Below are 15174 nucleotides of genomic sequence, written 5' to 3' on the forward strand. Positions count from 1 at the left end.
CCCTTTCCTCTCCTGTTGGTGTGTGTGTCGTATCTTGTGCTTGAAGGCATACCAGCAGCGGGCAAGATGAGCTTCAAGGTTCACACGCTGGCGTCGCTGTCCAGCAGTGGAGCCCTGACACCACCCGACTCGCCCTTGATCGTGCCCAATGGATCTGGCGCTCGGATCGAGCAAGCCCTGGTCACGGCCGCCACCCTCACCCATGAGCAAAAAGTCGGTGAAGAACCCAAAGCGCTCCTCAAGCTCGGCGGTACGCTCCCTGGTCCGCCCCACCCACCACTGGCGCTGCGCGGCTCCCTCGCCCCGACCTCACAGTGGTAAATTTTGCTTCGCTCAGGGGTGACCATGCTCAATCACGTGCTCATCGGCCTGTGTGAGGCTGGCCTCAAGCGCGTGGTGGTCTTGGTCGCTGATAGCGCCCGCGTCCAGCCCCTGGTGGACGAGGGCCGCGCGCTCTTTCCCCAGCTGGCGGTCGAATTTCTCGAGCTGGGCGCCGACTACAATGACAGCCACGCCTCGTCCATCGTGCGCGCACAGGCTCTTTTTGATCAACCCTTTCTGCTTGTTCCCTCCGATCACCTCTATGAGACAAAGTTGTACCAGCGCATGACCACTGCCAGCCTGGCCGACAGCGATGCCGCTTGCCTCGTGGAAACCGATCTCGAGGGCATGGTCGGCCTGCCCAAAACTACCGTTCACGTGGCCTTCCGACCCCTCGACGATGATCATCGCATCTCCCACATTGGTTGGGATCTCGACTCTTACAACGGCATCGATGCCGGCCTCATTGCCACCACCCCTGCCCTCTTCACCGCCATCAACGCCATCAACCGTCCTTATGTCACCGTTGCCGACGCCCTGGCCCAGTTTTGCGCCAAAACCCGCCTGAAATATATTAGTACCCGAGGCGCCACCTGGTTCTCCGTGGAGACGGACGCCTCCACCGAGTACTCCACAACCAACCTTACCAAAGTTGGCCAACGCTTCAACCTGGAAGATGGCAAGGTAAGCTCGTCGTACGCCCACACCTGCGAGCTGTTCTGCACCCGTTCTTGCCAAGTGTCATGTGCACGTGTGTCATTGGGCGATCTTGGTGAGTAGGTGGTGCATTTGCTTGGTCATCCCAAGCGCATTCAAACCTCTCCTTCCACGGGCGGCGATTGGTCAGAATTCAGCGTCAACAAATGGCGCTCCGCCGTCTTTACCACCAAATCCTTCTTTAACGACCTCTACGAAGACACGACAGCCTTTATCAACAAGTACCTGGCACACCTGGGTAAGAGTGCACGAACCCAAGCATGTTCCGTGTGCTCCCAAGGCACCCTGGTCTCACTGCAGATGACTGGTTCTCAGGTGCAGACCAAAGCTGTTTGATCGAGGTCGGCTGTGGCACTGGCGAGTCGTTGATCCCCCACTATGACGTGGCACGCTATTGCATTGGTGTCGATGTGAACCAGGTCTTTGTCGACTTTTGTAAGAAGCAAACCACGGAAAAGTATGCGAAAAAGGTACATCCTCCCACACGCTCGCGACAAAGGATTTGCATCGCATCCCTTGGCGTCGAAAGGGGGGCAGCAGCGCCTCCTGCTTATATGATTCTCTCTCTGGCAGGTTGGATTTGCGTGTGGCGACGCCGAGTTTCTCGAGTCCATGCTCCTTGATGCAAACTTTGGCTCGTTTTTGAACGATACCAAGAAGCTCGTGACATGCGTGGGCAACACCATTGGTACGCTTCCCAGTCTACCCGTCGCCACTTTGCCCACCGCGCTCATCCATTTGGCCTGTTGTGGCATGCTTGTGCAACCACTCATATGTGACCCCCTTTGACGCAGGCATCATTCCCGATCCGAAAAAGACAGCCATTTACCGCGCAATGCTTAAATTAGCCGGCCCAGGTGCGCACCCTTGCTTGTGCCGATGTCTTGCCTTGCCTCCAGAACCTACCGCGAGAGCGTCGACTCTCTCTCACATTGCGGTGACCTCTTGGGTCTTTTCTCACGCGGACTGCCCTCGTGCGTTTGTGTGCCCATAGACGGGGTGGTTGTGGTCGTATACTGGAACGGCAATTGCTTTGGTGAAGCGGTGCAACATTTTTACCACAAGAACCCTCAGCTTTGCGGCACCTTTGATGGGTCGGCCATCGATCTGGTCAATTGCAGCCTCACCACGCCCAGTGGCTACTCGACAAAGTGGACCACGCCAGCAGAAGCTGAAACCATCATCAAGGTAGCTATTTTTGAAACTGGCGCCTCGACTTGGATGGCGACACAGCCAGCTGTCTGCTGACTGATTCTTATTTTGTCTTTGTCACTTTTTTATTGCAGGGCCTGGGAGCGGAAGTCCTGGAAATTAAGGAGCAAGGGCGAGGCGTGCTCGTTGCTTTTCGGGCGACAGCTTAAACGCATGCTTGTGGAAAAAAAAAAAAATCTTGCCACCTTTTTGCTCCACCCGGTTTGAGTTGTCCTCTCGTTTCTCAGATTAGGAATCTATCCACAGCCTCACTTGAAACCACACTGTGTGATCCTCGTTTCATCCTGAGACCGACGCAGATCTTGTCTCCATTTTTCCTTGTTGCCCCAATACCATCGTGTAGAACTTACAAAGTTAATACCACCACCACCATGCGCGCTGCACAGAGACAGAAACAGACAGAGAGACAGAGACAGAAACAGAGACAGCAATAGCGACACAGAGACAGAGATACAGACACAGACACAGACACAGCCATAGACACAGACAGAGAGAGCATCACTGGCTCGTGTCCAAAAAGAAGTCAAACATCAACAAAAACATGAGAGAGAATTGTTTGTCCTGATTTCCTTTTTTTTTTTGCTTTTTCTTTGTTGAGTGTGTGTGTTTTGTTGTTTGCTTGTAACACGATCAACAGTGAGAGATCCACACACACACACACACACACACACACACACACACACACACACACACACACACACACACACACACACACACACACACACACACACACACACACACACACACACACACACACACACACACACACACACACACACACACACACACACAAGAGCGGGATGTTTCATGTCAGTGGATGGCACGCCCGGGGGACTTGCACGCTTCTTCTGGAACCAAAATAAAACAGTGGGAGCGGGCGTGCTTGCTGTGTGATGCGGAGACAGGGGTGCTTGCTTCTCTCGCTTGCGCGCGGCCGGTTTTATTATTTTTATTCTCGTCGTGTGGGCCGGGTTGTGGGATCTTGGTGGTGTAAGCTCAACTTGTGGACTGGTCGATGCCTAAGATGGCGTCCTTTGACGCTGCCATCCGCTGGGGTGTGGTGGTGTTGGTACTCTGCGCTACCAAATTTGAGCCTTTGATCGCGGCAGACTCCGGTCAGCTACCCCGCTTGGCCTTTATTAGTGGCACCGCATCGTTGGCCCGTTGGCTCAAACGCATCGCATCATGCCTGTTCTGCTCCGTGTGGCTTGATGTCCAGATTGTCGCATGTACCAGTCGTTCAATCCCGAACAACAGCGCTGCGTGTGCAACGCTGGCTTTGAGGCGTTGGCCGATAACTCGGGCTGCCGGTTGTCAGCTACCGTCGAGACCACCCCTGCTACGGTGGATGGGTATGTTGGCCCTACAACATCGCTCAATGGGACCCAGGCCCCACCTCATTGCGTCGCCTGGCGCGCTGATGCGTGAGCCTAGATCCCGCGTTGCAGACGTTGTGCTGCAAGGCCGCGATGTCCTCTTTTCCGTCATCAACTCAACGACCAACACACTGACGCTGCTTTCGGCCAGCAATCTGGCCGCACAGCTGACGGAGGGTTCGTTGCCTGCCTCAAAGCAGTTTGGCCATCACAATGTTGCGATTGGCTTGTAATCCTTGTCGCGTGTGACGTAGTGCGCCAGGGCCACGCCCAGACCTACACTCAGGCTCAGCTGGATCAGCTCCTGGCGGCCAAAGCCAATGAGAATGGCGTATACAGTAAGGCTGCAATCGATGAACGCATGGACGCCAAGGCAGATGCCTCGGCTGTCTATTCCAAGAGTGATGTCGACCAGCGACTAGCCAACAAAGCCTCAGCAATCGACTTGACCCAACTGACGTCGACCGTCGAGGTCAGGCAATGGCCTCGTTTGCGCCTGTCTGACAGCAATCCTCCTCTTCAACTCAGTTTTGGGAAACCAATTGACTAGGCCTTTCGCAACGGAACCTCCTCAAGCCTTGAGAGTCTGGATGCCGCTTCAGGTAGGTCCTGGCCATGCCGGTTCTTCCTTGGCGAGCGTTACGGGCTGCAGGTATTTTGACGATAGTCCGCGATCCGCTGACTCTTCCGCCGTGCCGTGGGTCTTTTTAAAAATGACGGGGATTGTAGCTGCGTTTGCGACGGATCTCCTGCGCTATACAAGTGCCGCCAACATTGTGAAAAACGGCGATTTTGTCAATGGCCTGGATGCTGGCCAGTACAACAGCGTAGAGTCTCGAGGCAACATGAGCATCGTTGACATTTCTTCCTGGTCCACGCGGCCCGATGCTTTGACGGTAAGGACTGAATCGAAGGGCAAGACTGATTGTCTTCGATGAGAAATAGCCCATGGGGTTAGGTGGGAACTGTCCATGCTCATGTCTTGGCATTTGCGCCTTTGTCGCTTAGCATGCCCTTCGCTTTGATCCCTACAGCACGACGACATCAGGCTTTGGCGCCTCCTCGGAGTATGAGCTACACTTTTCGAATGAGGGCAACGTCACAACACTTTGTGCGGGCACATATTTGCTCAGCCTTTGGGCTTACGTATCACCCGACTTTGACGGTTGGGAACAGCTTTTGCACTCGAGGTAACACCTACGCAGGGGAGCAGGGCTTTCCAACCGGGATGTTCATGGCGCTGACCCATTGATTTGCTTCCTCGGCGGGCAGGTGGCATTATCCAGAAAGTGGACAAAAGACGACAGACGCCATCGGACCTCAGAGCGGCGGTTGGCCCACTGTCCGAGGGGAATGGCAACAGTGAGTTGACGCATTGGACCAAGAGTCATGACGTCTCACACTGTTGCTTGCTCACTCGGCACGCATGCATGCAAACTCTTTTTGGGACTGGATAGCGTCCAGGTGACCCTAAGAGCTGATTTGAATTTGAGTGACAGCCTGCCTTTTCGTTGGTACCTTGGCTATCCCATGCGTCACACTCGAGGTTACGTCCTTGCGACGGGGCTTGACCTTCGTCGACTTGGACCGGGCGTATGCGACTCGGCCACCAATGCCAACGACATTTTGACGCGAGTCGACGATGTCGAGGCACGATTGCAGGTGCGTGCGGGCCTCAATCCGAGGTGGCAGTCAGTACAAGGGTGGCCTCAAAATTGGTTCTGCTTTGTGCGCCGTTGATCAGGGACAAATCAACGCCACAACAACGAGCGTGGGCTCGCTCAACGTACGGGTCACCGACTTGGAGGATCAGCTGCAAAACCAACTGCTTTTCCACGAGTACATGGACACGGATGCGCTGAAGGATGGTGCGTACAGCTTGAAGCCGCTTTCTTGGAATCCAGGTTTGAATGCTTGGCGGCTTGATAATGCGCAAGTGTGATTGGGTACCTATGGCAGGTGGCCGAAGCAAGTGGGAAAACATTTCGCGTTCGTCATCCGTTGGTCGGATCACAGTGGTGCCCTTGGATGAGCCCACGCAACTGGGAACGAGCTACGCGTACAAATTTGCTACATCGGGCTCGCGAGCCATTACTAAACTGGAGGTGTGTTGCGTCGTCACCCCTGGACGCCATCGACAACGGCTCGGGCTGTCTCACGAGCATGGTGCGCGATTGATTGCAGCTGAATATCATGGCCTCCTTTTGCCCTGGAGACTACGAAGTGTCTGCTTCGGTGTGGTACTCGCCCGACTATGACGGCTCGCAGCAGGTACTGCACGGTACTTTCTCGAGCACCCATGATACCGACGGTCGCATTCTCAATGTCTGGGCAGAAGGCGCTTCATCAGGTACGCGACCTGGCTTACCACCCCCTGTCCTTGTTGCGCTTCTCTCCTCGCCTTGTGTTTGGTCCCTTGACGCCTTGGCTGATTCACAAACTCTCACACGAGCGTTGATGCACCAAACAAAACACTTGAAAAACGCTGCAGGAGGTTGGCCCACCGAGCCGGGCGTGTGGCAGCGAGTGAGCGCAGCCATGTACTTGCACGATTCCATCGGCATGTTCCAGTGGTTTTTGGGATGGCCGACTCAAGCCTCTCGAGGTGCGATGCGCGTCACAATGAATGGGACGATGCAACTGTCAGCCGCTCATTCGGTTGTGAATTGGGAACTGGGAATTGGAAACAGGGTACTTTTTGGTTTCGGATTTGAGCTTGCGGCGCCTGGGCTCGGTCACCGCCACGACGTGCGTGCGGCGTCGGCGTGAGGAGGACTCTGGAGCGCGGATTCAACTTGAAACGGGGCCAATGACAGAACGCTCCGAGTTGACCGCAGCCCGGGAGGAACAACAACGGCTCGAGGTGCGTGCGCTTAGCAAAAGGCGTGTCGTCTCAAGGGGAAGAAAACATGCGGCGGGCTCCGAGTGACGCCGCCGCCTTGTTCTTACATCTTTCCGAGATGGTACCATAGGTCCGTGTCGACGAGCTCGAGACCTTGGTTCTCGAGCAGCGCCTGCAACTGGACCGCTTGACGGCGTTTATGAACGACCTCACCGCCTAAATAAAGGCCCTGGCCGGGACCCCCCGGCCCGACGCACATGTGCACCCTTACTGTCCAATAGCTTTGATTGCAATTGATCTTGTTCGCCAACTACGGCAGCGAAGCGCCGTGTGCTCTGAAAGACAATCAAGAGAAACTCTCGAAGTCTCTAAATCTCTCTCTCTCTGTCTCTCTTCCCCCGCTGCATGCAGGGTTGCCATTCCAGCAAGCCAAGACCCATTGCACATCGTTACAACATACATCTCAGCGACGTCAGTTTCAACCCCGCCGACGCCGCCGCCATTTTGTGTGTGTGTGTGTGTGTGTGTGTGTGTGTGTGTGTGTGTGTGTGTGTGTGTGTTCACGTGTATGTGTGTGTGTGGGTTTAGGTTTGGGTTTGTAGGCCCAACCTATCCACCACATACATTTCTTTTGTTCGGTGACGACTCTGACATCTCAAACATTTCGACTTAATCTCTCTCTCTCAATCTCCCTCTTTCTCTCTAAATCTCTAATTTAAGCAACGTTCACAGCATCCCTCAAAACATCCCTCAAAGCATCTCTCTCAAATTCAAGCCCCTCTCTCTCAAACCTCTCAAACCTCTTCTCTCTTGCTCACACAATGTGGATTGATGTGATACGACGCGGCGTCGTCCTTCAAACTCCGACCCGGCAGAAATGGCAGCGCCCCGCTGGATTGAAAAGAAACACCGAGGCAAACGCCATCACAGGCGCATCAAGAGAGATAGAGAGAGGCAGAGAGAGACAGAGAGACAGAGAGCGACACACACACACACACACACACACACACACACACACACACACACACACACACACACACACACACACACACACACACACACACACACACACACACACACACACAAGCACCGACGAGTTTGGGTAGCTCAGGCCATACGGCAGCGGGCGCGATCACCATCGAGCCTGGCACACCGGGGTTCAAATATTGGGGTCAGGCAGGCCGAGTGATTGCCATCACTGCCGTTTGTATGAGTGGTGGTGAATACATTGAGGGAGAGGGAGATGTCCCTTGGGATCCGGCCAGGTCACTGTAGGGCTTTCGGGGTGGTTAGGTTTTGTAGGCTGTCAGGTTCTTGCTTCTGACCGCCCCCCCCCGCCCCGGTGAGTGATCTCCCTCTCCCTCTCTCTCTCTCTAAATCTCTACATCTCTCTCTGTGCGTTCGTGCGATGCTTGGAGCACGATCCGACACGTCCGTCAAAGGCATGAGCAGATCTGCCTGAAATGAGGCAGAGGTGCGGGGAGCAAGGTATCGCAAGGTCAGGAAATGAATTGGGATCATCCTTGTCGTAAAGGGGGCTGGTTGGTTCGTTGCGTCGGTTTGGGGTTTTGACCTGCGAGGTCCATGGACATGACAATCTGAAATCAGCCGTCGCCCTAAACACGGCCGAGCGTAACAGCAGGCAGCAGCAGCAGCAGCAGCAGCAGCAGGAGTAGCATAGCGAATACGACCCAATGGCGGACGCACACATTCCAAACCCCCATCAACATGTCTTGGGAAACACACACACACACACACACACACAGGGCCTGCTCAGATCTGTATGCATGGGAGTCGATTGCAAGCTCGGCCTGCTCTCATCTCCCCAATGTGTGTGTGTGTGTGTGTGTGTGTGCTGTGACTGTTCTTCTCTCTCTCTGAACCTCTCTCTGAATCTCTCTCTCTCTCTCTCTAAATCTCTCTCTAAATCTCTCTCTGAATCTCTCTCTGAATCTCTCTCTCTCTCTCTCTCTCTGAATCTCTCTGAATCTCTCTCTGAATCTCTCTCTCTCTCTCTCTCTCGAAATCTCTCTTTAAATCTCTCTCTCTCAAAATCTCTCGAAATCTCTCTCTCTCTCTAAATCTCTCTCTCAAAATCTCTCTCTAAACTCTCTCTCAAACAGATCAGCTTCTTTCATTTTGTCGGCTGCGCGGACCGTGTTGTGGCAGAGGGCCACAAGAAGGAGAAAAACCCTGAGCTGGACTGGGCATTCATCAGCGGCTGCCTCGCTGCCTTTCAGCGATACAGGAGCAGACACCCCGGTTCACCTCTTGTTCAAGCAGACGCAAGGCCCTTTGGATAGCCAGGCCATCTCGTTCATGGTCGTGATGAGTGTGCCTGACGCCGATGACCCGGCCTGAGGTGGTGCCAACGCCCTCGCACACGCTTGTATGCCAGCCAGCCAGCCAGCCAGCCAGCGCAAGCTCGCTGAACGCTTCGTTGTCGTCCAAACCGCTGGACATCTTCAACTCGTGTCCAGCCTTGCGTGGCGTCGCGGCCCTGTGACCTGCGGCCAGTCGTCATGATGCCGCTCGATATCGGAGCGCCCGTGCCCTTGCGCACCTTGGCCCTCCTTGCCCTGCTGATCCTCCTCGGGAGCTGCCCCCCAGCACTCGCCGTCTCGATTGCCGATTTCAAATCCTCTGGTTGGCTTTTTTTTTTTTTCTTCGCTTTCTTTCATCGGCTCAGCTCGCTCCGCCCCGCCCCGCAACCAACAATACAAGAAACGCGCATTCATCTCCCTGTCGCCCTCGCCTCTGCGTTTCCTCCTTTGCTGCTCCACATCCCGCACAAGCGTGGTCCCGTGGGCTCATGCTTACGCGTTCCTGACAATTCTCGATTCTCCCGCTTTTGCTTTCTGTTTGGCGCTTGGTGTTTGCAGACAACCTCGACTGCCGCATGCTGACCTCGGCTTCCCTCTATGGACACGACATTGTTTGCAACTGGACTCGCCCCGCATATCTCACCCAGGTATATCCCTTTGTCTCTTTGGCAATCGTCATGTGGATCAATGAGCCCGCATGCAAAGACCCTTCATCGGCTCCCAGTCCTTTAAGAACGCTCATCGGCCTGCCTGTTCTTTATTTTGGACCCCTGGTACCTGCTCTTCCTCGTTCCCTCAGCCCTCTGCAGATTCAGATGCCTGCCAATGGAACACGCTGCTCATCCCGCAGCCCCAAACTGATGTCTTGGCAGGCCTGCATTGGCTGCATCTGGTCGATGGCGCTCGAGGCTCCCTTATTACCTCGGCAGCCAAGGCCATGATCACTGCGGGCCTACCTCATATCGTCGTCGACCCAAACGTAACCTCTGTTGCAGTCTGCAACTTTGACGACAGCCTCACCAACGCCCTCCCACCACGACCCTGTCTCTTCCTCAACATGAGCTACGAAGTCTGGTTTGCCTGCAACGACACCACTCTGGCTCCCAACCCTTGGAACGGTCCGCGCCTGCCCCTCTTCTCATATTTGCCCCACTCATCCATCAGCTTGTCGCTCTTTAGTAAAGCAATCACTCCCCCTTGACTCACCGTCCGGCCTCGCTGCAATTTTTTTCTTATTTTTTAGATCCAATCACTGCCTGGCTTGAAGGCCCTTCCCTGCCAACCGCCGCCCACCCGTATTTTGTCGAGAATGGCGCCACACTTCTACATCGCTCCAATCGCGCCCTGGGGGCCTCACAAGCCTTGGCCCCTGGGCCCCGTCGCTACTGGACGACCATCCCTGCCCTGACGCCTGTCTCACCCATCTTGAACCTTCATGCCCGCATCACACCAAATGCTGCCACCATCGCCGCGCACCTACAGCCTTGGACCTTGGTGCGCCCATGCCACCCCTCCAGACCCTCATGTACTTGCTCGTCGTCTGAGATTGTTTGTTTGTTTTTTTTAATTTTTTTTTCCCCCTTGGTTCGCCCCATACAGACGGTTTATGAACTTGTCCTGCGACAATGTGACGCGCAAGGCATCTGCAAACCAGTGGAGACGCGCGTGTTTCGCCCCACAGCCGCCAGCTCCGATACAACGCAGATTCATGAACAAAGTTTTCAAGGTCTCACCAGTGGCACATCCTACACCGCCACCGTATGTTCCTACCCTCCCTCAGCTCTGAATACGTATCCGTGGTCCACCATCCCCATGCACTTGGCCTCTCACCCTTCCTTGGCGTTCCTGCAGCTTGCTTGCTCCATTCCATGGCTCTACATCAAGTTTGAAGAATCCATCAACTTTGTCGTTCCTCTTGTAGGTTTTTACTGCTTGTGGGTTGATAAGCATGCCGCGCGGTGGTTGCGCCCAACACCACTCAACTGAACCTTGATGTGTGTCCTACCCTTGCCATGACTCAGATGGCCCCAAGCACGCCCATCATTGCCAACGTGACGGCCGGTCCCAATGACCTATTCCTGGTCCTGCAGGTACGTGGCAACTCTTTGGCCTTTGCCAAATGATTTTGGACTTATCGTTCCGACCCGTTTTTTTAAAGGGGAGTCTCATACCTCAATGCGCGCCTCCTAGCTTGCTGAAATGGAAGAGACGGTTCTGGCCAAAGCATGGGTCCAAGTGATTGTCGTTAGCATGACGCATCGTGCTCGTCTAAATCTCACCCTCGACGCCACTTCTGCTGTACGCTCCCTATTTGGCCTCGTGTTTTTATATTTGCCACACACACACACACACGTGCTCATGCTTCTGCATCGGCATCCTTAGGTGGAAACGGGTTTGGTCAAGGTTGTCGTGCCAGACCTCAAAAGTTCTACCTGCTACAACATTTCTGTGCATTTGGGCAACTCGGCTGGACGCAGTGGACGCGCCTCGTCCAAATATTGCACAACGTTCGCCCTGTCACCAGTGGTGCAGGCCCGGTCGGTGTTGCAGCAAAGCCTTGATGGAGACTGGCTTCTTGCCTTTGAAGTGGCCATCAATGGCCAAACCACGACCAACTTTGATGTGGGCATTGCCATACCCTCATCCCCAACTCAAGCCCGACTCCTCATCCCCGGCCCCCACAACAAGTCAGGCTTTCCCCTTGCCAAGGTACATTTTGTTTTTTCGTGTGCCGCCCTTCCGTGTTGGACCAAACTCAGTGAAAAACGAATCGAATCCACCCGTGAACCTGTGAACGAATCTCACACAATCGGCTGTTGCTTGTCTGACATGAATCTCCCGTAGCTTGGACCTAAGTTGGTCGCTAACAGCATCACCTTGGTCGGCTTTGTATTCGTACGTTCCTGCTCGGCTGCCCTCCCACCCGCACACGTGCATGCATTGACTCGTGTGTTGAACACGTCGAACACTTGCCGGTAGCTACCCTTGGGCGGCACTGCAAGCGAAAGAGATGCTATTTTACAGCAACATGGCCCCTTTCCAATTCCTCTACCTGCCAACGTATGTCTTGTTGTCGTTTGTGTTACAAGCATCAATGAGGTCCAGTGAGCCTCGACTCATGATCGTGCCATCGCCGAATCATCATAGGCCTCTGACACAAACCTCCGAACCGCGTTACCTGCCACGTCTTCGACTCCCAGCATACATTCTGATACCCATCTGCGAGCTTCCAGCACGTTCTTTCCCGTGGCCAGCACCAAAGTGGCAGGTGGCACCGTCGAGAGCACCGCAACTACATCCTCGCATGAGCACCTTCCCGCCTGGGTCATTCCAGTCGTGGTCACGCTGGGCACTCTTGTGGTCTGCCTGGCTCTTGTCATTATGGCCCTCGTTCGCCGCCTAGGTACATGATAATATCTCCCTTGCTTTGAGCTGCACGCTGCTCTTGCCACCGCTGGTCCATCGTTGGTGATCGACAGACGATGGGCTTTGCTCACTTTTTGGCTACTCGTAGGACAATGGGAACCAGTAGAAGAAAGAAAATCGAGCAACTCCAAAGCAGGGTCTGCATTGCATGGTCTCCCAGCAAGCGACAACGAGGACTTGGAGCGCCTTCTCCAAGATAGCATTGAAAAGGGCGTGGCGGTGTGGCTTGACCGCTTTGAATTGGATCGGTCCCAGCTGGTATTGGGTGATGTGCTGGGCGCTGGCGCCTACGGCACCGTGGTCCGTGCTCGTGCCTACAACATTCACGAGCAACTGCCTGAGATTGCCTCGTACGTGGCCACCATTGCCTTTTACCCTTGCTGCCTTGGCTTGCAAAGACTCTGGCTCGTCTTCAAAAGAACGCCCTCCCTCTCACAACGATGGCGTGCTCGGATAGGGTGGCTGTCAAGCTGTTTGAGCCAGAGCGCAGTCACATGGCGCCTGCAGCACTGGCCTATCGTGCTGAAGCATCAGCACTCAAGGCCATATCTAACCCTGGCCATCCAAATGTCAGTCACAACCTTTTTTCCGCCACGCTCACTCATGGCGCGCTTCGTTAGGTGACGCATGTCGTGGCTGGCATGTCACCTCACCTTTACTTTGTGTGTCAGGTGATCAAATTGTTGGGCGTTTCATCGACCACCATGCCCCTGATGATTGTGACCGAATATGCGCCTCTTGGTGACGTGGGCAGCTACCTGCGGTCATCTGGTTTCAAGGTCACAAATAATGACCTGCTCACCTGGTGTGATCACCTTTTGGCTGCGCTCCGCTACATTCATGAGCGCCAGGTGGTGCATGCTGATATCAGCGCCCGGTTCGTCACAACCATGCTTAATGCCTTCATCATAAACCCCCACATGTGGACGCACACCCCATTGATGCACGCAGCTGCACGTGCCTTGACGCCGACCTCTTGTGTTATGGCGCTTGTTGTCAATTTTTAGAAACTGTCTCTTAATGGGAGACCAGCGTCTGGTCCTGGCCGACTTTGGGCTGTCGCGCAAGCTTGATGCCATGACCAACTATTGTACGTGTCGTTCTCCGAGCGCACGCCATTCTCCGCAATAGTGCTGTGGCAAGGTATTTGACTCTTGACTTTGCACGCGCTCTCAGATATCAACGAAAAGAGTGACTTTTTACCTTATCGTTGGATGGCACCCGAAAGCCTACGCGACTACCGCTTCAGCCCAGCCTCTGACATCTTTTCCCTCGGCGTCACCATGTATGAGTTTTGGACATTTGGGCGCCTGCCATACACTGGATGGTCCAACGACATGGTTCGCCTTCGAGGTAGGCCCATGCTACTTTGGATTTGGTTTTAGCAATTTTTTTTTTTTTTTTTTTTTTTTTTTTTTTTTTTTTTTTGCTTTGGTTTGCTTTCTTTCCCAAGAAAGATATCGAATTATTAGCAGAATGTGCATCACTCACGCTTCGCCACCGCCTGATCCTCAGTAATGGAAGGATATCGCCTGCCTATGCCCAAGACAATGGATCCCCGTGTGCAACAGCTCGTGTCGCTCTGGTACGAACCATTCCGAGCCCTGTGTGTGCTGCTGGGGTAGTAGATGGACCAACCCTGGTCATTGATTGTGCTGATGGAGTTGATTGTACAATACTAGTTTTAATACTCAGCCACACCACCGACCCTCGGCCTACAGACTGAGTCAGCTGTTGGAGCGTACGTATTCGCGCAGCTGAGAAAAAAAAAAAAAACCTTGCCAACTTGCTGTGCTTTGTGAAGCTGACGAGGTCTCGCGCGCTTTGTGTGCAGTGATCTTTATAAGTCAGTCGCGGCGAAGCTCCACTGCGACCACAGCCTCACAATTGGAAACCCGTCAAAGCGTGAGTGAGGCGATGGCGCTCCCTGTCGCATCCTCCACGGCAGACTCATGCACCAATGGCTCACCCGCGATTCGTCCTTGCTTAGAGCCTGGCCACCGACTCGGCTCGCACCGTTCGGCCACGGAGAAGTGACAGTCAACAAGCGGCATCAGACGTCAGCAGCACGTCCAACTACGCGCGCGTGGTGCGGCGCGGATCCATGTCACCCCTGTCATCCCCCTCTTTTTCGGCCATGCGCAACACGCGACCCCGACGCGAAGTGAGCGCTTTGTCCGGCGGCGGACTCGGATCGGGTGGACCCCGGCCAGCTCGCAAGCAGCGACCACGGGCACATACAGATCCAGTGCGGCCTGTACACCAACTTCTTTCCTCCAATGGTCTTGAGTTGCCGACAGGCTACCGTTCGGGTAGTTCGGCGCTGAGCCTCGTGTCTTCCACCAAAAGCGGGGCTCATGGCGGTTTGATTGCTCGGGCTACGTCCGTGCCCTTGAATACGGGATCCATGGCGCATGGGAACAGCATGACCATTAGTGCGCCAAGCAGCCCACGCTTGGGTGCGAACCTGCAAGAAAGCCAACTCCCCGTGCTCCGGTGGCATTCGTACGTAACCGCATCTGCTTTGGTTGATATGAGCCTTTGAGACTGCCTCACTTTTGACGCCCTGCTTTTGCCAACTTTTCTCGCGGTGGATATACCTTCCGCATCTGACTGAATTCGTGCTGCACGCCATTTTGTAGAAGAACAACGTCCGAGTCGGTTCTGTAGACACTGACGAGCCTCTCCAGGGACAAGAGCGTGTCATGACGATGTTTCTTCCGCTCTTTTTTTTTTTTTTTTTTTTGTTTGTTTCGTTTGTTTGTTTTGCCTCTTATGCCTATATCTGTTATTGCGCGTTTCGGACTTGCTACGTAGCCGAGCGCAGCGCACATGCTATACTAATTCTTGCTTAGTCGATATTCGATCGTTGGCCACTTCACATATCAGCTAGTGCTGCGTGTGTTTGGCCCCTTTGAGTCAAAGAGTGGCCAGGCGAAATGAGATGGAACGATAT

General features: G+C 54.3%; 2 protein-coding genes across 2 annotated transcripts in view; both read left to right on the forward strand.

The window, feature by feature from the left end:
• MONBRDRAFT_25560 (uncharacterized protein) overlaps nt 1–2286 on the forward strand; it is a gene marked incomplete at both ends in the record, with an annotated part of 7256 nt that extends 4970 nt beyond the window's left edge. Inside the window, 7 exons of the mRNA XM_001745807.1 lie at nt 47–250; nt 338–1005; nt 1102–1276; nt 1339–1508; nt 1612–1726; nt 1833–1895; nt 2033–2286. Of these exons, the coding sequence (XP_001745859.1) occupies nt 47–250; nt 338–1005; nt 1102–1276; nt 1339–1508; nt 1612–1726; nt 1833–1895; nt 2033–2286 (1649 nt within the window). The remainder of the gene's footprint in view (nt 1–46; nt 251–337; nt 1006–1101; nt 1277–1338; nt 1509–1611; nt 1727–1832; nt 1896–2032) is intronic.
• A 988-nt stretch (nt 2287–3274) lies between these two features.
• MONBRDRAFT_8342 (uncharacterized protein) overlaps nt 3275–15174 on the forward strand; it is a gene marked incomplete at both ends in the record, with an annotated part of 24037 nt that continues 12137 nt past the window's right edge. The window contains 27 exons of the mRNA XM_001745808.1: nt 3275–3365; nt 3470–3563; nt 3640–3803; nt 3881–4098; nt 4229–4522; nt 4635–4816; nt 4899–4988; nt 5126–5288; nt 5371–5494; nt 5586–5792; nt 5842–5976; nt 6317–6489; nt 6880–6976; nt 9351–9439; nt 9592–9910; nt 10036–10286; nt 10392–10550; nt 10814–10882; nt 11175–11501; nt 11940–12195; nt 12379–12568; nt 12676–12787; nt 12890–13095; nt 13226–13308; nt 13395–13571; nt 13734–13803; nt 14211–14382. Of these exons, the coding sequence (XP_001745860.1) occupies nt 3275–3365; nt 3470–3563; nt 3640–3803; nt 3881–4098; nt 4229–4522; nt 4635–4816; nt 4899–4988; nt 5126–5288; nt 5371–5494; nt 5586–5792; nt 5842–5976; nt 6317–6489; nt 6880–6976; nt 9351–9439; nt 9592–9910; nt 10036–10286; nt 10392–10550; nt 10814–10882; nt 11175–11501; nt 11940–12195; nt 12379–12568; nt 12676–12787; nt 12890–13095; nt 13226–13308; nt 13395–13571; nt 13734–13803; nt 14211–14382 (4512 nt within the window). The remainder of the gene's footprint in view (nt 3366–3469; nt 3564–3639; nt 3804–3880; nt 4099–4228; nt 4523–4634; nt 4817–4898; nt 4989–5125; nt 5289–5370; nt 5495–5585; nt 5793–5841; nt 5977–6316; nt 6490–6879; nt 6977–9350; nt 9440–9591; nt 9911–10035; nt 10287–10391; nt 10551–10813; nt 10883–11174; nt 11502–11939; nt 12196–12378; nt 12569–12675; nt 12788–12889; nt 13096–13225; nt 13309–13394; nt 13572–13733; nt 13804–14210; nt 14383–15174) is intronic.

Source organism: Monosiga brevicollis, genomic scaffold (genome assembly GCF_000002865.3).
Source record: "Monosiga brevicollis MX1 MONBRscaffold_10 genomic scaffold, whole genome shotgun sequence".
NCBI classification, from domain to species: Eukaryota; class Choanoflagellata; order Craspedida; family Salpingoecidae; genus Monosiga; species Monosiga brevicollis.